We start from the raw sequence: 21,543 nt of genomic DNA on the forward strand, positions 1-21,543 counted from the left end.
AAAAAAACATCTTCCAATAAAAAACCCGAGTTATTTTCAATAATGTCACTTTATTTAAATTGTCACTACCAACCGATGAGGATGTTTTAAATACAAAAATACAGTGGCTCCAAGCTGTAAGAGACGGGACTGTGGTTGTAAAAAGCACACGGAAAATCAAAAGAACACTGAAGTGAATCTCACTTCTGAATTCCCTCAGTCCGCTCACGTCACGATCCTTCTTCTTTCTCATAAGTATAAATTCATTTTATAGCACAGAGTTTTTGGACAAAAACAGTCATTGTATACCGTCGAGGAGCAGAATGTTCTCGCGTGATTTGGTTGCTGTACAAATGTTTGAGTGATCATCGTTCATAGTGTCACTGGAAAACAAATGCATCAACGTACAGGCACAAGTACAAGCATGATTGTCTCTTTATGCAGCTACTTCGGTCACCGAACCAAAAGAAATGTGAACGTATCATAAGTTAGTCAAAACAAAAGAAACACCTGATTAATCATCAGCATTTAAAATCAGATTTGACGTAATCATTTTAACCCACAATCCTTCCTTTATTTGCACACACCTGCTAATTATTAGTTCACTCAATACACCAAGCAAGCATAACATTATGACCACCTTCCTAATATTGTGCAGGTCTTCCTTGTGTCTCCAAAACAGTTGTGATTGTGAATGGACATGGGCCTTCTGAAGGTGTCCTGTGGTGTCTGGCAACAGAATGTTGTTAGTGGGTTAGTGGGGTCCATTGAGGGGAGGGGCCTCTGTGGATCATCCCACAGATACTTGATCAGTTTGGGATCTAGTGAATTTGGAGGCCAGGTCAACACCTTGTGCTGTTCTTCATGTTTTTTTTTTAGTTGTTCCTAAAGCGTTTTTGTGTGTGTGTCTGTGTCAGGCTGCATCCTGCTGGGGATGGCTGCTGCCATCAAGGAGTGTCATTGCTATGGGGTGGGGGTGCCTGGTCTGGTCTAGGTGGGTGCTACATGTCTAAGTAACATCCACACGAATGAATGCCAGGTCCAAAAACTTTACCAGCAGAACACTGAATTGTCACAAGATGGTCAATATTATTTACTTCTCATGTCGCTGGTCATAATGTTTGGCCTGATCAGTGTACATTAGATAGGAACGCTTTAAAATTTCATGGCAACACATGCACACTTAATAAGAAATATCAAACATTTACCTCTTAATTACAGTTCCAAGTTCCCAGCAGAACTTTGTATTGTCACAAGGTGGTCAATGTTACTCACTTCTCCTGTCAGTGGTCATAATGTTGTGGCTGATCGGTGTACATTTCAGATGTAGACCAGGAGATGGCGCAATAGAGCCGATTCAGACCCTGCACTGGAAAAAACTTCACCCAAGCCTTAAAAGGCATCAGGTCTTAACCGTCGTGTAAATTCAACATATCATCTAAGTGGACAAAAATAATTTATGTGGACATTTCATCTTCATCCTAAAAATCAAACATTGTATTAACTCGTGTTAACTTCCTATTCGCACCAGGAACACCAGGCCAAATAGAGAAGGGTTTAAGGAATGACAAATCAATTCTGTTCTCTGTATGCATGCGCCTTATAACAGCTGTAGTGTGGAATGATAGACATATCATAATACAAGTGTGTGATAATATACTGTAGATACATATACAAATATTTAAGGTCGACCGAACACGGAGCGAAAAACCGGGACACCGCTAAACGTACCGTCTCTCCGTCCCCGCTCTCTAATAATAGTCTAATAATTAGGAAGGCATTAGGAAATACAGCGTTCAGGTCGAGGCACCCTGTGATTTCAGTTCAAACGTGTTTCTTTTTATTTATTTTCTTAACATTTAAAGGAGCGTCAGTACCTGAGATACAGTGTCTAGTCTAAGGGTAATTGGTCTAGACCACCTCCTGGTGTTTGTCCAACACTGTTACCATTTGTGTTGCCCGAAGCTGCAAATATGTGCAAAAGGAATGAAACACCAACGGCGTTATCGTCACTCGATATAACCTGCTCCCAGCTCACAGTGTTGACCTTACACAGATCTCGAAGGGAATTTTTTTTTCAGGAATGCTAGTTTTGGGATGAAGGCGGGGGGCAGTTTATACACAATCTAGAATAAAGCAGAAAAAGATTGCTTCAAATCCACTGATGCAGTTTGGGGAGATGAGGTTGCGGCCTGTCTTTGCTGCAGCTGAGAATCGTCCTGTGCTGTTACTGCGCAATTTCCGAGAGCAAATATCAAAACATTCGTGAAGTTCGCCAAGACGAAGGAGCAACCTACTTTTATGTGAGCGTGTGTAATCTTTTAGAAAGGATGTCTGGACGGTAAAGAAGCCAAAAGCCGTAAGAGAGAACAAAGTCACGGTGCGTCTGTTTTACTGCAGGTTAACTGCTGTGCCGACGGTCCAGCGGCTTTCTGGACTGACAATCACATTTCTTCCCGCAGACTTCATATATGACACAAGCTGTACAAAAGCGGACCTTCTTTTACTGAACTTCATTCACAGTGAAACTCGAATCCTTCTAAAAGAAAAACCAAGAGCAGCGACACAGCACTTCAGAGGGTTGTAGCGGAGTCTGCCTTTTGTTTTTTTTTTTGTTTTTTTTGCGGCTCCACTGGAAAGTCATACTTCACGCCAGTTTAAAAATATATGCAGATGAAATATTCTTTTTCCAAAGCATACCTTCATTTCCCACTCTTTGTGTCCATATGTGTCACCAGGAGCGGCCAAGAACGACTGAAAAGCGCACGAGATCTCACTTGTAGCCATGAAATGTTGACTGATTGAAGTCTGAAGTGTTGTGATGGGAAGTCAAAAAGCAAGCAGCGAGCCCGAGATGGCCGCTCCTCACGAGAACTTGAAGTTCCGTCGTGCTGCTCCGGAGGCAGAGCAGGGTCCGTTCTCAGTCAGCTTGCCAGTGGCGTGGCTTTCTCTTAAGTCTGCCGGCGCTCAGGCGAGCTCGGGTCGCGCCTCCATCTCTCCGCGGGACGCCGTGCGCGCTCGGATGTACTCGCTGGTCTGGGGCGCGCCCTGGCATCCACTGCCGCGGCGCCACCTCTGCACCGCCAGGAAAGTGTTCAGTCCGTACACACCTGTCACCAGGAAGCCAAAGATCTGGAGACAAGTGGGAACAGGAAGCACAGAAACAATGTCTGAATTCGAAACTGAAAACTAGAGGACACAGAGGTTGATATAGTTAAAGGAGTATTATCATGCAGCAGAACGCTAAATTGTCACAAGATGATTATTTACTTCTCCTGGTCATAATGTTATGCCTGATCGGTTTAAATCCCAGTTAGTCCTAAATATTACCCTCAAAGTCTCAAATATACTAACTAAGACCTGTGTGGCCTGTAGATCAGTTTTTCAAGATGGTCAATGTTATTTACTTCTCCGGTCATAATGTTATGCCTGATCGGTATACATCCTCCGTCATGTGCCTTAATGGGACGCCACTAGACAACTGCCGTAAGCAGAGGTTTACAAATGTCTCGCGGAAAAAAACAAACAAGCAAACAACACAAATAGAAAAGCTGGTTGTGACTACTCACCACTGCTGCTATTTCAGCTGCAGTCTTGTGGTTGATGCAGGCCAGCACAAGAGACGACAAGAAGAAGAATAGGGTGCTGGCAGCTGTGTTAACCAGGTCCTGCAGGAGACGCAAAAACAAAAACATTTAACATCAGGACAAATCAGCACGCTACTGACGTGCGTGTCAGTTTTCTTGGATGGATAAATGGATAGAGTCAGGGCATCAGTGTCAATAACTCAAAGCCACATATATAGCATCTCTCCAGATTAGGACTTTCTTCTCTTGACAAAACTCTTTTGCATTTTTAATATTTTAAAATGCAGTATAAAACTGGATTTTGACAGTTGATGCCAGATTTTAGTTCTTAGTCTACTCACGTATAAGAACCTTTGGACAATAGCAGTAATATCAGTGTGCAACACTCAGCTGCACATGAAGTATATTTATAAATTAAAATTTAATACAAGGCCAGCACAGTGGTGTAGGTGTTAGCACTGATGCCTCACAGCAAGAAGGTTCCGGGTTCTAATCCAGGGGCCGTCTGGGGCCTTTCTGTGTGGAGTTTGCATGTTCTCCCTGTGTCTGCGTGGGTTCTCTCCAGGTTCTCCAGCTTCCTCCCACCGTCCAAAGACATGCTGGTTAGGTTCACTGGTGATTCTAAATTGGCCGTAGGTGTGAGTGTGAATGGTTGTCTGTCTCTCTGTGTTAGCCATGTGATAGCCTGGAGACCTGTCCAGGGTGGACCTCGCCTCTTGCCCAGTGACAGCTGGGATAGGCTCCAGGCCCCCCATGACCCTCCGGAGTTCAAGGGGTTACAGAAAATGAATGAATGAGAATATTTGTTACTCTAGTTCCCACCATTTAAAGCACTAAAGCACTCATGAGTATTTCACAAGATAGATTTTTCATGTACATTAATGACATATGAATGCTGCAGTTCAGTCTGATTTTATACCCAAGTCCTGGATGATGTCGTGTGCAGAGCAAACAAAGAGTTTGCTCACTCTGTTCTAACCAGGCAGACTGCATCCTGGTGCAGTCTAAGCCAACAAGACCTGCCTAAAACCGACCTAACACCTCATATTACACACGTACTCACTCCCTTTTTTTTTTTTTTTTTTACACTTGAAGAGAAGAATAAATAGCGCCTCTTTCGCTCTTTCGTGTTCCTGTTTCCAGCTGCTCAGACAGTCCGGAAAGAGTTAATAACGCTGTGCATGACTGGAGCACGGCCCTCGTGATCAGACGCATGATTGTAATAATTGCAGACACAGTCTCTCATATGACACACAAGGCTCGTACAAAGGAGACATCTCGCTTCCACTTACAGAGGCACGCACACGCTGAAGTCTGTGCGCACATCTCTGCAGGACGTGTGTTTACGTGCCACCGTTCCTGCGGCGTAATCAGCAGCGCACGAATATGGAACAGTATCGCCTCGTGCTAACTGACCCAGTCAATGAACACCAGTGTTATAACAGCAACCTTTGACTGAGCTCACCATCCCACACCCACACACACACACACACACATGCATCTCAGCACAATCCGATGCTCACACTGTAAACATTGCTCACATTGCACGTACATTCCCACCTATCTGGCCCGACCGGTTAAGCGAGGTATAGGCTGCTGTTTACTCGCGTTCCAGCATTACTTTCTGTATGCGCCCAAAGGCTTTTTTGCACAACTTTGAGATTCCAGACTCCCTCGGGGGTCTGTTCGGTCCAGCCGCAGCGCTCGACGCTTTACTCTCTCCACACAGTTCAGTTTTAAACCAGGCTAACGTTAAAAGACACGAGCACAGGCTCAGACTTCTTCTCCTCCCTATCTGCTGGGTTTCTGAGATTTATACAGGCCCGCTTAAAAGGAAAATCATGTTAGATTAATGGAGCTTTAAGGCCCACTCTTTACTTTTAAGTTATAAATATGTAAACTTATAATACGCTACATAATCCCTTAGCAGCCACTTACTCTATCTGGGATGGCATCCAGTCTTATACTTATATTGAACAATTTAAATATGTCCAAAATAGTGACATTCCCTGACTCTAAATCTTTATAAAAACATATAAATAAGAACAAAAACAACACTATTTTTAGTGCATTTGCACCCGTGCATGTGACAGAATAAAGTTCAATATGATTTGTTTGACTCAGAGGTGTTCTCATACGAGGACTGGAACCAGTTTCAGGAGCAAGAACTGGTTTCAAAACCTTTCAGGCTGCTGATACAGTGCTAGATGAGTCCAGTCTGCCTAATCCCCAAACGTGGGCCGTCATCGAAGTTTCACTGATAAGCTCTGCGGCGCAAAAAGTTTTCGAGACTGCAGGAACACTTGCAACGTCGACCGGTAGCAAATCAAATCAAAACGTGTTACGCTGTTACATTCTTTGCTGAATTTCCTCAATAAAACATCCCCGCAACTGTCAAATTCTTCAAGGAGGCCGAGGTTTTCTGGAGGAGCGAGTGGAGCCGAGCGGTTTGTCAGCCACGTCTTAATTTACCCAGAATTCATAGTGACTTTGCTCCTGCTTGAGATAGCCAAGAGCAGATAAGTGTAACCTTGTCACAGCTTAGCCCTCGTCAAAGCTAGTCTTAGTGAAACCAGGCACAGCAACTGCTTCATTTAGCATCTTCTCTTGTGTTTCTGTTGCACCTTTAAAGTTAAAAACCAGAAATACAAATCGAAGTCCAACTCCGGAAACCGTCGTGGGTGTAGCCAAACGCTGATTACGAGATCTATTCTCCTGACAGTTGCAGACAAAAGGGGCCAAAAAGCTCCATGCAGGAATAAAACTCTGCCTCCCTCTGGCTTTCACGTCTAGTCCCAATTCTCTCTGAAAGACAAATAAAGATAGCGGGCGAGTATTTCGTGCGTCTTGTCTGCCTGGGTGGTAAAACTCGGCCGTCCAAACCAAGGAAGCTTTTATTGGGTTCCACTTGTAGGTAAAGTAAATACAACACGAGTTAAGTGGTTTCTAGCCAGAACCGATGATAGATTAATGACTCAAGCAAATAATAACCGCAACCCTCGGGCTGTGTGCAAGCTCAGCAGAGAGGTAGATCATCACAGACAGCGTAACACGGGGTCAGACGGAGAACAAGGGTGCATTAACATAAAAATACATACAGATAATGTACAGCTCATATGAAGAGATGCAGAGATGTGTTATTTGCAAGGCACAGTAACAATGAGCAACACTAATCTGTTTATTGTAATCCATACACTAAATAACAGTACAAGTGTTATACTTTTAGAGTGCCAATATATTTTGCTGAGAGGGTTTTTATTAATTCTACAATAAAGAATACGTTTACTGTATTTCTCTTTGTAAAATACTTTACAAAGAGAAATAAATGGCTGTGTGAAGTGTCTAACACACTGTTGCTGAAGAGGGGACTTCCAGTGAGGAATGTCCTTTAACCTAATGAGATATTTTTTTCTTTTTCTATTTGGGATCTTGGTATACACCCATCAGTCATAACATTAAAACCACTGACAGGAGAAGTAAATAACATTGACCATCTTGTGACAATTCAATGTTCTGCTGGGAAACTTTCGGACCTGGCATTCTTTGGTGTGGATGTTAAGGCTCTTTTAGGGTACTGCGGGATGTAGACGCCGTAACCCACGTACGTAGCCTACGCCGGTGCAAGCCATTTATACTTTTTGCCAGTCGGGTTAATTTTTGTTTCCACTTCCTGCTTCACTTTCAACAACGGCGACTGAGACTTTTGAGCAAATTTCGCCGAAGACAGGTCGTACAAATGGTTGTATCTCCGTACCTCGTCGGTTAACCTTTCCTCGATGTGTTCCATCTTTATTGATCAAAAACAATTGCGGAGATGGAGAAGCAGCCGGAAATACTACAGCGGAAACACGCTACTACCAAGCGGACCGATCGCATCTGCGTCGACGTGATGCGTAGTTACATCCCTGGGGCGATGGGACCGGCTATGGCGTTAGGGTCTGCGTATGCTCTGTGCTGTCTCCCCAGCAGGATGTAGCCTGATGTACCAGGATGCAGGATGTACCAGACCAGGCACCCCCACCCCATAGCAATGACACTCCTTGATGGCAGCAGCCATCCCCAGCAGGATGCAGCCTGACACAGACACACACACAAAAACGCTTTAGGAACAACTAAAAAAAAAAACATGAAGAACAGCACAAGGTGTTGACCTGGCCTCCAAATCACTAGATCCTAAACTGATCAAGTATCTGTGGGATGATCCACAGAGGCCCCTCCCTTCAAAGGCCCCCCACTAACAACACTGTGGCACCACAGGACACCCTCAGAAGGCCCATGTCCATCACCTTTTAAATGAATTCGGCCTCGTTTTTGTCTCTAGCAATTCCTGAGAAAAAACTCTTACTTGCTATTTTACTGGCTGATATTCGATGCATGTATTATACAGTGGTTATTTAAAATACACAGATTATTGCTGCATTAATAATAGAGAGTAATTCCAGATGACTGGTATTTCTACAGTGCAGCATAACCATCATTACCATGCTGCCGATACCGTACCGTGACGGCTCTGGTCAGCACTCATCATTGATCTTCCCTCTGAAGTACCCGGTTCATTCATGCGTTAAATGTGATGGGATGTTGTCTGCTCTCTGAACAAAACAACCAGAATATACTGGGCACACTGGCAGCGTATTCAAACTGCAGCCCTCCTTCTAAAAGGAGAATAACAACACTAATATCTCTCTCCCTCCCCTTCGGGCTCCGTGTCCTCACTGTTGCCCCATTTCTGTCCCAGAATCCCTCAGGAGAGCAGACACTATTTGGCTCTGATCAAGGAAAACAATGCATCAAACGGTCTGCGTTCAAAAAAATAAAATAAAATAAATGAAAACCCTCAAGTTCAACTTAATCCCTTTAAGTTACCATGTGGATTTGCAGCAAGGCCCCGCGACTGCATTCATTTCCTTATGGGAGGAGGGGGAATGGAGTCAGGGCCTGTGTTTCCACCTCCGTGCTGCCAAAGTCATCACAGAGGGTGAACTGGAGAAGATGGGATCATATGACACATAATTGTATGATTAAGGACCCTTCTTCTGAATTTCTAAACCGAATTAAACAACAACTCGCTCCACAGAGGAGCATTGTTAGCGCCAGTCCACGGCTCGCGGAAAATACAGGCGATCAGCAGAAGGGTTAACACTCTGAACTGCTTACTCGTGGGGAAATTCTCGGGGGCCTAATGTGATTGGAGCAGCTTTGGACTTTCTAGGCAGGAGTGCGACCGAGCGTCATGGGGTTTGTTAGCTACTACGGTTTGGAGTGACGGCACAGACAGACTGTGGAATCCGGGGGAAGAAACACCCACTGTAAGCCTTTATATGCAAAAGTGCACTGTCCAAACAAGGGAACAGCAGGGGGTTTGTGTGTCATGAGCGCAGATATTGTTTTCCTGCAAACATTTAAGCCTTTTTTTCTTTTCTTTTTTTTTGAAAAAGAAATGAAAGGCTTTGTGCATGACAGCATGACTCCAAGCTTTACCAATGAAAAGCCCAGTGAAGTTTAACCTCTTCCTGTGGACCTAATACGTAACCCACAGCCAGAGTCACTTCATCCCAAGCTGTGCACGCAGAAACACACACACATGGTACATGTTAATTACATATTTCTAGACTATTAATCGCCTAAGTGGAAAAACAATTAACTCAGATCTGACAGGGCTATGAGCCTGAGAAGAAGAAGAAGAAAAAAAAGAACAGGAGGATTTTAGATTATATGAACTATACTAGTCACAGGTATCAGTTAAAAGTTCCAAGATCAGCACCGTTAAATTGGTCCGGGCCTCTCTACGATGGTGAAAGCTTTCATTTGGTGTTGTTCTGCCAAAAGTAGAAGCCAAAGGCACACCCTCGCTTCATGTTTGAGGTGGAATTCTGTACCATAAAGCAATCTGATAGCTATGGTTGGATGAGGACATCTGGCTTCCTATGATATGTACTATGACTGTAAGCTGTGTGGCCCCTGGAAACATGGTTAAAGACTTTCTTTTTTTTTTTTCTCTAAAGCCTTCTGTAAAAGATACTAGGGTACAGCTCAGAACACACCAACGTGTGCATGTAGGCAAATGCTGAAAGGCAGCCAGTATCTGCTGGAGAACACCCACCAGTTCATTTGCTTAGAGCTGACAATGCAAATCCTAGTAGTAACACTGAAACTGCTCCCCCAACAGAGTCCTATGCTCCTGGTCTTGATATTAAACACAAAGCCTCCAACACGATATTCATCAAACAGAGGCTAAAGTAGAGTCCAAACCAAAGAGGGAAGCGCACACTGGGTTAACGTTTGACTTCGCTCACATTATTGCTTGTTTAAAACGACCATAATGCTACATCAAGCACAACGATGAAAATAAAAGAAGGAAATAAAGGCCAGGTCATTTTAATTTGTAGTGCGAGCAGTGTTGCCATTGTTATTAGTGTTTGAGCGGGCCTGGTTGCAGGAAGGAGTCCATGAGGAGATATAAAGAGGTAGAAAGGCTTGTTAAATCCTGCCTTTTAGTCGAATTTGTCAACCAATTACCTTAAATAAAGTGGTTTCAACCTGTTAACTGAGTCTACACTGATCAGGCATAACATTATGACCACCTTCCTAATATTGTGTAGGTCTCTCTTGTGCCTCCAAAACAGTTGTGACTCATCAGAGAATGGACATGGGCCTTCTGAGGGTGTCCTGCGGTGTCTGGCAACACAATGTTGTTAATGGGGGGCCTTTGAGGGCAGGGGCCTCAGTGGACCATCCCACAGATACTTGATCAGTTTGGGATATAGTGAATGTGGAGGCCAGTTCACCTTGTGCTGTTCTTCATGTTTTTTTTTTAGTTGTTCCTAAAAGGTTTTTGTGTGTGTGTGTCTGTGTCAGGCTGCATCCTGCTGGGGATGGCTGCTGCCATCAAGGAGTGTCATTGCTATGGGGTGGGGGTGCCTGGTCTGGTCTAGGAGGGTGCTACATGTCTAAGTAACATCCACATGAATGCCAGGTCCAAAGGTTTCCCAGCAGAACATTGTATTGTCATAAGATGGTCAATGTTATTTACTTTTCCTGTCAGTGGTCATAATGTTGTGGCTGAACGGTATAAATTGTCCAGTCATAGATGCTGTGACTTAACTCCAACTTGATGACCAGTGACCAATGTGCACACAACAGGTAACATTGGTCCTAATATCCATCCATCCATCCATCCATTATTCAGACCCCTTGGCAGCACCATAAGCCCCAAAAGATTGACAATTGCCCCCACATAGGCCAGAGATTGCCGTCTACGCACCGTGAGGCTCCAGTTGACGTGGGGAACCTTGGTGTGGAGGTTGAGGCAGAAGATCAGGAGGAGGACCCCGGTGACCACGAAGGCACTGCAGCTGACAAACTCAAAGAAGTAGACCCCTCCACAAGGAGAACACATCATGATGGTCTCTATGCAGATGAATCCAATGAGCGACAGGACCTGACGTGACAGGAGAAATGACAGGAGAGACAAGAAGTACATGTTGAGTGTACCCTGCAGAGTAGCGTTATAACAGAAAACAAGTTACATAATTCATGAGCCGATGGATGAATCATCTCTACTGGTTGGAAAACTAGGTCATCGTGGACAGTCAGCATACATTATTACTTTTCTGAAGGGTGTTGCATAAAGGGTGCATAAAGGCTACTGTAGGTTACATCAACAAATTTATGTAATTTTATGAGTGTTTATTAGTGCTGAGCATTTGTCAGTATGAAGTGACTTTGGTCTAGTCCTATGACTAGACCGACCAAAGTCCATGAGCCCTTCTCATGAGTCCTGCTCTTGGCAGCCCGTGATGATGCATGCCTCCAGCCAACATCCATCAACAAACCACAGTATGGGGAGAATTCTGCTATTTAGGTGTTCTTCTGCCATGTAGACCCCGACAAAACCACACACGGATTCCTGATTGTCTCAGAGCAGTCCAAAACCCAGAGGCATAACAGAACCACGAGAATGCCTCTGATTTATTACTGACCTGAAACAGCTGAATTCAAGGTTAGACCAGATCTGAGACTCACTGTGCCTGGAAGATCGGTTTGAGAGTCAAGCAAAGGAACCGTGTTCCTGTCCCTTCTATAAAGGTTCAGACTCAAATGAAATGAAATGCATTTGGCATTTACTAGTTTTGACGCAAGCTGAAAGGGTACAGACATTTATAAGTCCAAAGTTGGAGACATGATCTATAAACGGGCATGATTTGTGGACGCTCTTCCCAGAGTTGAGCATCCAGCAGACTCAAAGAGAATGTTGAATGACGTAAAAACAAAAAGTTAAAGCCAAAAGTGAAGCCAAAGCAAGTAGAGCTACCCCTGGCGTCTGGCTCCAGTATAGGTCATAAGCTCCGCCCCCTACCATGTTAGTGGATGGGACTTGGGCCAATCTAATACACTAAACACACGTCAAATATCTTTTTTCAAGGATAGTTTCTCTTATTTTAGGTATCTAATATAATGCTAATGCATGTTCAAGTCTCAATTTTTCTGATCATTGACACTATAGAAACAGGATGTGACCTCAGGATGACTACCACATCGTAAAGCGGTCCTGTAGGATGGTGAGAGTGGAAAAAAACTGTCCGACAATCCAACATTTCTTTGTAACTGGTGGAAGTAGAGCAGAGCGTAGTATTAATCAAACGAAAACATGAGTGAGTTAGTTAATATCTCTGACATACAAATATCTGTGACCAGCCAAGGTGTCCGCAAAGGAACAAGACCCAAAACTAAGGACCTGAAGTTTACCAAAGAGCACAATGGACTCGTTGGACGGATCGCTATCACTGAGGCTAAAACTAATTCCCAAGCTCATCTTAAAGCATAATATCAGGGTGCCAGTCCAACAACTGAAACTCAGTAAACTATGGGTGATGCAACAAAATAATGACCCAGAACACGGACGTAAATCATCTTTTACAGTCCAGACCATAGCTCGGTGGAGATACTGAGGACTAACCTCAAGAGAGCTGTTCACAACAGCCATTCCTAAAAATTAAGCTGAGCTGAAGCAGTTTCTCTGAGGAAAAATGGTTCCTCCAGAGCATTGTACACGCTACCGCAAATACTTGTTTGAGGTTACTACTGCCAAAGGAGGTTCAACCGGTTATTAAATCCAACAATTCAGTTACTTTTCCACCAGCTCAGCAAATATTTAATCTGTGTTTAACAAAAAAAAGAACAGGAGACTACTCCAGGCTGCTTTGATGACTTGACACAAGATATAGGTTGTAGATGTAGGTTGTGAGATAATGATAGTCCCGGGTGGCTCAGTCACAAGTGTTTTTTTTTTTTACATATTAGTTGATTAAATAAAAGCCCTGGCTGAAGAAAGTATGGGTTTATACAATGAAACGATATTATTCCAAATGGCATGACAACCAGCCATCTACAATCAAGCTTATGGCAAATGTGACTTAAGACATGCATATCAACATTAAACCGGAACGCCAATGCTCTTTGAAATCCATTTCTTGTTTGTCATCAAGCCAAGGGAACACACAGAGGCAGGAGTTTTGGGACATGGTCAGATTACCTAGGTTTATTTCTTTTTTGATGGGCAGTGAGGCAAGGAAGAACATAGGGGAGTATATATATATATATCAGGTTAACTGACATGGGAACAGGGAAGAGCAGCTGAAAATGACATAAGCAAAATTGTTGAGTAACACGAAAGGGGAAACGACTACAATACCACTGTGTATGGCTTCAAAATGAGCTCAGTACCAAAAGCATCATTTAATTTTTTTTGCCACCATGCATACAGTACCTCTGCATGTTTTAACCAAACTGCGACTGATATGTAGACACAGTAACAGCTGTCGCATGCTGTTTGTATCTGTGCATGCAACGTAGGCCATTCAGAAACGGTGAAAGATAGACAATGGCTTTTTGAATACGTGATTAAAATATGCATGAATGTCATGAATCACACAGTCTTTGAATCTTTTCAACGCGGTCTTAGTGAATCAGACTTTGCACTTTGAGAGTAATATTTAGGACTAATTAAGACACACTGATCAGACATAACATTATGACCACTGACGGGAGAAGTAAATAACACTGACCATAAACCTGGCATGGATGTTACTTAGACATGTAGCACCCACCTAGACCAGACCAGGCACCCCCAACCCATAGCAATGACACTCCTTGATGGCAGCAGCCATCCCCAGCAGGATGCAGCCTGACACAGGCACACACACAAAAACACTTTAGGAACAACTGAAAAAAGAAAACATGAAGAACAGCACAAGGTGTTGACCTGGCCTCCAAATTCACAAGATCCCAAACTGATCAAGTCTCTGTGGGATGATCCACAGAGACCACCCCCCCGCAAAGCCCCCCCCACTAACAACATCCTGTAGCCAGGCCCATGTCCATTTTCTGATGAGTCACAGCTGCTTTGGAGGCACAAGGGAGACCTGCACAATATTAGGAAGGTGGTCATAATGTTATGCGTGATTGGCATATATCTGCTTATATTTTTTTCCAGGTACATGTGAGGTTTTTGTTTGAGATAAGGAATTTGGCAACCTTCTTGTGAGGAAAAAACTTTACAAACCTAAGAAACTTTTTCATAGGACCAACATTTGGACTTTTTTACAAAAATCCAAACATTTCAATGCAACCTGAATTCAAGTCCAAACTAACTAGGTCCCTCTCTTTGCATGACACTGCTGAACAAACTGTCTCATTACAGAACCCAACAGACCCCTCCTCTTCCTCCCCCTGGCTCAATAAACAGCTCCGTTTATCACGTCCACTGAGCAGGTTGTGTCGGTTTCTGACGACTAACATGTTACTGTTTGATGACCGGCAGTGGTGAAGTCTAAAGGGAGGGACTCTAATCATCCACATCTGGGGCTGAGACATGCTCTCACAGGAAACGTGTAGATAGCGATGCATGGATGCAACATGTCCAACTTTGAAAGCGCCCTAAAAATCCGCCGAGCTAACTTGTAGTTTCATTTCTGTCGAAGACTCATTAGAGCGCGTATTGTAGTCGGGTAGGAATCCATCTGTGTCTGTAACACAGACTCAAAAGGTTACACCCAAACAGGAGTGGAGGGCCGCTCGGGGTGATGTCATGTCTCTTGCAGAAAACATATTGCCTCCCTCGTGTCCCTGTGCAGCAGGTGTCTGGCAGTCACGGGGGAGAAGGCCGGGGATCACAAGCACCATACTGGATAATCTTGTAAGTAATGATTTGATGTCGACCTTCACCCCCGAGGAACATGTTCATTGTGATTGCATACACACCATCAGCTCTCCTTTCTCTCCCTCTTGCAAGCACATCCTTATCTTTGAGATTATGCACATTATTAGTTCTCGTTCAAGGCGTCTCGGCCTTAGCCCCAAATTCTTTTCACCATCTGTTGAGGACAGGAAAATAAAGTAGAGAAAAGAGGCCTCACTGTGGACGCTGCACTCCTGCAACTGTGGGATCTCGTGCGAAGATATTCCCCAAAACGTTGACCATGCTTCAGCCGGAGCCCGCAAACCTCTGTGAGAAGGGAAATGTAGCCTGAATTCAGGTTCAATTTCACCCCGGAGGATAAGTTAAATGCGTGTGTGTGCGCGTTGAGACAGCATGCACGTCTCCCCACACACATGCAAAACATTCTTGTTGTCTTTTATAGGGGTTAGGGTTATGTCTCCCTAGCTCTGAATAAGTAATGTTTCAACCGCAAGAGAACGAAGCATATGGCATCTCTCTCTCTGTCTGTGCGGAGGAAGTGCGCGCTGACATTTGGGAGCATCTGGTAACTTCATTTAAGAGCATCCCCAGAAAAATAACATGATATTATATTTAATTACCACCTGTTAAAATAATATTTCTTTAAAAAAAAAACAAAAAAAAAAGAAGAAAGAAGCTGCAACATCATCACGAGTGAACCATTATTTATCAAAGCGAGTTTTGCCAGGTTTACTCGAAGGCCCGACTCTAAGGTATCAGATTCCACTCAGTGTGCGGAGGGGGACGTGAGGTGATTATCATTTGGACCCCGTTGACCCGGTCGCAGCGAGGAGACAAAGACGAGCCAGCTGTCAGGACCAACCCACCTCGGTCAGGTTACATCCTGCTGGGGGTTGTGTTTGGTCGGTGCACGGCCAGCGTGTCCCTGTGTGTCCCTTCATCCGAGGAATGACAAGCCGAACGGCTCTCTAATGCATCTTTGCGTTTTACTGCTCTGGTGTGAAACAGCTACACAGGTCGTGTTTTGCTGAGGGGTAACAGGTAATTTCTCTGTAAACACGGGGCAGTGCAAATGAACGGTTTGTGACTCTTGGTCCGGACAAGGCCTGGGTGTAGAGGCACTATAATAAACCTTTGACAAAATCCATTCGGAAGCAAGGACAAAGGGCAGAGAAGCTGGGTGGGGCTTTACAGTCGACTCCCTCTTAAATGATGACTGGCAACATTATCACATAAGGTTTACATTGAACGTGCACTCCACTCCACCAGGACTCCACATCCTTCCATGTGTGCAAAAAAGTGTCTGGATCTTTAAAGAAGCGTGTCGTGCAAAGCAGCAGACATCCTACTGTACCTGTCTACTTGTAATCATTACTCCACAGACCCGAATTTCCGAACAAAGATTAAATATTAACGACGCACGGCTGCCACTGTTTAAGCCACGCAGACGCTTTCTCCTGGAATAAATAACAGACACAGCACCACCTTGGCAACCTTCTTGTTTCCGGAATTCGCAGAAAGCCTGCTGCGGAGCGGTACTTTTGCAGCACATCGTGTGCAGTCAGCTTCGCATTGTCATCTATTAGTTGCAAAAGATCATCACGCGGGCTCAGCTGGCACACAGTGAAATGATTACAGGACAGAGCAGTAAAAAAAAAAAAAAAATGAAAGTCGAGGAGACTATTAATGCTTGGCAGAGAGCCTCGCAGGCCTCCTCTGAGATACTGACTGTAAACTTGGATGACTTTCATAGGTCCTGTCCTTGATGGCAGAGGAGAAACGCAACGGTTCTCTAAGTGGAAAGAGTCAGTATCGGGGTTGAATAAATAACTAAAGTAAATAAAAAAGGTGTAAACAGAAGATTAGTAGGAACAGGATATGAGATAATGCTTATTCACATGTATGAATCTTAGCCGGACCATGGCTGTTAGATTTTTCTCTACGTACCTGAAACTATTCAGGACCTTCCAGAGATATAAGAGTTATTCTTTATTTACTTTTTTTATTTGCTCTTACGCATTGAAATGAAGGTTTACAAGTACTTCTTTTTGGTGCTGAATAAGATATGTTGTTAAAAGCTGGCATCAAATGCATCGTCTTGTTTACCTTTGTTCCAGTTAAGTCATTCTTTCACATTCAATATTTAAGAAACTGTTCAAACAAAGTACTCAAGTATTGTGTTAACTGAGAAGCCAAGAGTTAGACATATACTGTTCAGGCATAACATTATGACCACTGACAGGAGAAGTGAATAACATCGACCGTCGTGTGACAATTCAGTGTTCTGCTTGGAAACTTTTGGACCTGGCATTCATTAGTGTGGACGTTACTTAGACATGTAGCACCCACCTAGACCAGACCAGACACCCCCACCCCATAGCAATGACACTCCTTGATGGCCGCAGCCATCCCCAGCAGGATGCAGCCTGACACAAATTCACTAGATCCCAAACTGACCAAGTATCTCCACAGAGGCCCCTCCCCTCAAAGGCCCCCCCACTAACAACATTCTGTTGCCAGGCACCACAGGACACCCTCAGAAGGCCCATGTCCATTCTCTGATGAGGCACAAGGTAGATCTAGACAATATCAGGAAGGTGGTTATAATGTTATGCCTGGTCGGTGTAAGCTCAGGCATTTGCTGTGAAACAGATGAACAATGTGAATCTTCTTGCCTGTTCCAGACTTTTCCCCACACGGATGACAGATGGCTTCCTATCCAACTTCCCACATACACACACATAGGTAAACATCACAGGTGTGCGCAACAGCACAGTCCTCCCTCAGACCACTGGGACACTCAACCACCCACAAACTGTGAAAAAATGACTTTTCGAACGCTTCTTTTTCTTGAGCTAGACATTATTTTACAAGTGAAGAAAGTAAGCCAGGGCTTATTCTTAAGCAGTGTGGACTTTTAGCTTGCCCGTGCTATTAAATAACATTGCTGGGTGTTTGTTTCTGAACACACTGCTCGGTGTGCACGAGCGCGCAGGCCTGTGTCGAGTTTTTCTGGCACGGGAAGAAGAAAAGTGGCCCCAGCTTCGCAGATATTTCCTCCTCTGGTGAGTTATCAGATCGTTTCGCTTTGTTGTTGCCTCTTATCCCGGTTCAGACATCTGGTTTGGGTAAAACCGATTTAAAGTAACAGTGGAAATGTGTTTTCCAGTGAACGCTGAGTGAAGGCAAAATCGTGATAATTTCGGGGCTTAATCAAACCAGCAGGTATCTCCAGGTGCGTTGTTGGAGGCGCCCCCCCCAGTTGCCAGACACACATTTGAAGGACTCTGAGGGCAGCAGTCAAACATCTTAAAGGAGCCACACACTGGGAAGGCCATTTATTTTACATAAGTTATCAAGGTCCCATTAAACAGAGGAGACTATTGTTGTGACCTTTGGAATATTGCCCCATTTTCCTGGAACCAACATTTTTAAGTGTGCAAAGCATGAAGTGACAGTTCCTTAGCAACCTCATCTCTATATACCTTCCCTTATCATGGGATGCTGTTAACCTGATAGACAAGTACCTGGGATGCAGTGCAGGTTAAACTGGAACCTGTCTGACCACATCTTAAATTAACTATTTAAACCTTGGATAAAGCCTGCATTGTCACATGGACACATTAACAATCATGTTATTTAACGTGAAATTTGAGATTTATTATGAAATAAGAGTTTCTTTTCTGTCCATATGTTAGTGGCTGCTTGCTTGGTGGTGATATCCACTTAAGCTCAGCCATGGTTTTGTTGCAGTTTAACGAGCCGTCGTGCTTTAACTTACCACTTCGACCACCTTTAAAATCCCAAAGTATGACTTCAGGTAGTCCAGGTCGCACCGTATCCCCCCCAGGACGTTGCGCGCATGGACGGGCTCGGTGGTGGGCTGATAGGGGCTGCTGGCCCCGGAGATCATGGAAGTGTTGGAGGCCTCGCCGTCAAAGCCCTCCGTCTCCTCGGTGGTCCTCATGGTTTCGGGAGAAGCTCGGTGGACCCTCGAGTTGCAAAATGTTAGCGCATATACAAAAGCGCCGCTGACGAACAGCCCGGATCTGCCTCGAGGCGCAGGTTATGTGACAGAAAGCACACTTTGTTCCATGCAGGCTGGAAGTGGATGGAGAAAACAAACCAGACGGTCCACTTTTCACAGCCACCCCGCGGTGAACGCGCCGCGGTAGGCGCTCTTTAACATTTACGCGCAGGGGGGAGAAAATCCGGCTGGAATAACGCGTCCTCCTGGTCACGGTGCTGCGTCTCTCCAGAAGCAAAAACAGAAACAAAAAAGAGCAGCCGCATTTATAACTATGTTAGGTGGGTCACTTGTTCGAGTCCCAGTGTCACTTTACCATGGACGATTCTGGTTAGTTCGGTTGCAGCGAAAACAATGCCCGCCGGGCTGCGTGACGAGTCTCTGCGAACGAAAACCGTCCACCCATTATGGCCCAGAAGAACCGAGAGGAACCCTCCTGTTGTCTCCTATTGTGAACTTAATTAGACAGCGCGTACAGTAGAGCAGCGTACGGCCAGGCTGCGTATAGATAGGCTCGCCATGGATGGAAAGCGAGCTTGTCTCCGCCCCTCTGAGAACTGCACATTCTTGAGTAGGCTCTGTAAGTGCTCCCAAACAGCCTTGCAAAACGAATCCAGCCGGAACCACGCCGACAGGACCGAGCTCTGCTGCGCAGTTCTCTTTGAATGTCCCCTTTTTTCCGTCGTCTGCACCTCTCTCCAAAACATTTAACCATCCAGCACTCAGGCCTGGTGAAATCCTGCCCCAGTTCTTCTCCATGGGATCACAGCCTGGCTGCTTTTTTTTTCCCTCAAAGGAGTTAATAAAACTGTAGTTTCGGTTGTGTTATCTGTAAATGCCACCGCTCAGGGACAAAATATTCCACATTTAACTGGCAGACATGAAGTTGATAAGCTATGGCTGCTTCACTGTCTGAATATAGGTCAGAGTGATCCCACCATGTTCCTAAAATAAAACAACTGTGGAGTTTGGAAAGCAATCAAAGGTCTCTCTTGTTTATCAGATGTCATGTCTAACTTCCAAGAATGTGGGGATAGGCTTAATGTTATTTGAGAAATAAAATAAAAAGAAATAATAATAATAATAATAAAAAAAGTGGTTCTTTGTACCTTACTGCCCTCCTATGGCATGTGGTGGCATGAAAGGTTGCCTAGGAGATTGCAGATGTTTAAAGATGCTGGAGATGTCTTTTATCTGATGCCCGAATGTTAAACCCAAACAGCTATTAAGCTTCAGTGAAGTGCTCCAGCTATTTTATTTATTTTCAGATCTTATTTTTCAGGCCTTAAAGCAACAATGCAGGGAACCCGTCATTGCCTGCATTGTTGCCGTCATCGGCAATGACCGAGCACAGCAAGTTAAACTTGAAGAGCCGGCAACTGCCGTGTTTGGAGATGACAGGATTTAATAAAATTAAAGGACTTAAAGGATTAATATTGTGGAAAATAACCTTTACTTTGCAGTGTTGCAATGCTAAATTTGTGTATCTGGAGTAACAACCTAGGCTAAAACTGGATAATCTGACCACCAAATCCTTTTCTTATGGGCAAGCTAGGTTTGTAAACACATCTGAGTCTTGCTCATTGTAATAACCCGGACCCTATTTTGAGAGACCACTGCAAATTATTATAGATTATATATTATTCTGAAGTGAGCATCTCTGCATGTGTGACAGTCGTTCCATTCCAGTGACTGTTGAACTCCAACACAAGCACCCCTCATTCTACCTAATGGGGTTCTGATTAGGTCATTATCTGAAACACAACAGTTTTGCAACCACAGGATGACGTAAAGAGACCTTCTTTCTACAGAAAGAATAGCAAAAGGTAGATGGGGTGAAGTGCACAGTGAGAACGGTTCCAAACAGGCTCCAAGGGGCAGGGCTAAAGTTGTGTAAAGCTCTTCATCAATGAGTAACATAGAAGAGCCAGCCTGAGGTTTGCAAACGACCATAAGGATTGGATTATAGAGGAGTGGAGTAAGGTCATCTTCTCTGATGAGTCCAATTTTCAGCTCTGCCAAACACCTGGTTCTCTAAAGGGTTAGATGGAGACCTGGAGAGGCCTATAAGCACGTAATTTCAGTGTCTCACACCCACTGTGAAATTTGGTGGAGGATCAGGGATGATCTTGGGGGTGCTTCAGTAAGGCTGGAATCGGGTGGATTTGTCTTTGCAAAGGACGCATGAGTCGAGCCACGTACAAGATTATCCTGGAAGAAAACTTGATTCCTTCTGGTTTGAATGATTTTTTTTTTTTTTTCTCCAGCAGGACAATGCTCCGTGCCACACAGCTAGATCAATCAAGGTGTGGATGAAGGACCACCAGATCAAGACCCTGTCATGGCCAGCCCAACCTCCAAACCTAGACCCCAGTATAAAAGATGAAGATGGATGGCCAAAAGCCATCAAACAAAGCTGAGCTGCTTGAATTTTTTGCACCAGGAGTAGCATAAAGTCACCCAAAAGCAATGTGAAAGACTGGTGGAGATCATGAAAGCTGCGACTGAAAAATCAGGGTAATTCCACCAAATGTTGACTTCTGAACTCTTCCCAAGTTAAAACATTAGTATTGTGGTGTTAAAACATGAACTTGTTTTCTTTGCCTTTTTTGAGGTCTGAAAACACTGCAGTTTCTTTTTTTTTTCCCATGCCCATAAATAGTAAAATCAGAGAAACTGATAATTTTGCCGTGGACACTGAGCTGTGGATGATTCTGGTGGGAAAATACACATCGACCTGCAACAACTCT

The 21,543-nt window shown here is 44.2% G+C and overlaps 1 protein-coding gene across 1 annotated transcript; it reads right to left on the reverse strand.

Moving 5' to 3' along the window:
* Positions 1–30: 30 nt before the first annotated feature.
* Positions 31–19,818, reverse strand: cmtm4 (CKLF-like MARVEL transmembrane domain containing 4). The gene is made up of 4 exons (XM_084541293.1): positions 18,548–19,818; positions 10,831–11,007; positions 3,549–3,647; positions 31–3,111 (listed from the first exon to the last, which is right to left on the reverse strand). Exons 1-4 carry the CDS (start codon positions 18,731–18,733, stop codon positions 2,947–2,949), a joined length of 627 nt encoding a protein of 208 aa, XP_084397419.1. The 5' UTR covers positions 18,734–19,818; the 3' UTR covers positions 31–2,946.
* Positions 19,819–21,543: the final 1,725 nt, after the last annotated feature.

The sequence above is a fragment of the Chelon labrosus genome, assembly GCF_963514085.1.
Source record: "Chelon labrosus genome assembly, chromosome: 3".
NCBI classification, from domain to species: Eukaryota; Metazoa; Chordata; class Actinopteri; order Mugiliformes; family Mugilidae; genus Chelon; species Chelon labrosus.

Excerpts from the sequence above, each read along its gene's own strand:
- cmtm4 (XM_084541293.1), bottom strand. The coding sequence starts at position 18,733 with ATGAGGACCACCGAGGAGACGGAGGGCTTTGACGGCGAGGCCTCCAAC. Across the intron at positions 11,008-18,547 it reads TTTTAAAGGTGGTCGAAGTG|GTCCTGTCGCTCATTGGATT; the intron begins GTAAGTTAAAGC and ends CTGTCACGTCAG. Across the intron at positions 3,648-10,830 it reads ACGTCAACTGGAGCCTCACG|GACCTGGTTAACACAGCTGC; the intron begins GTGCGTAGACGG and ends CGTCTCCTGCAG.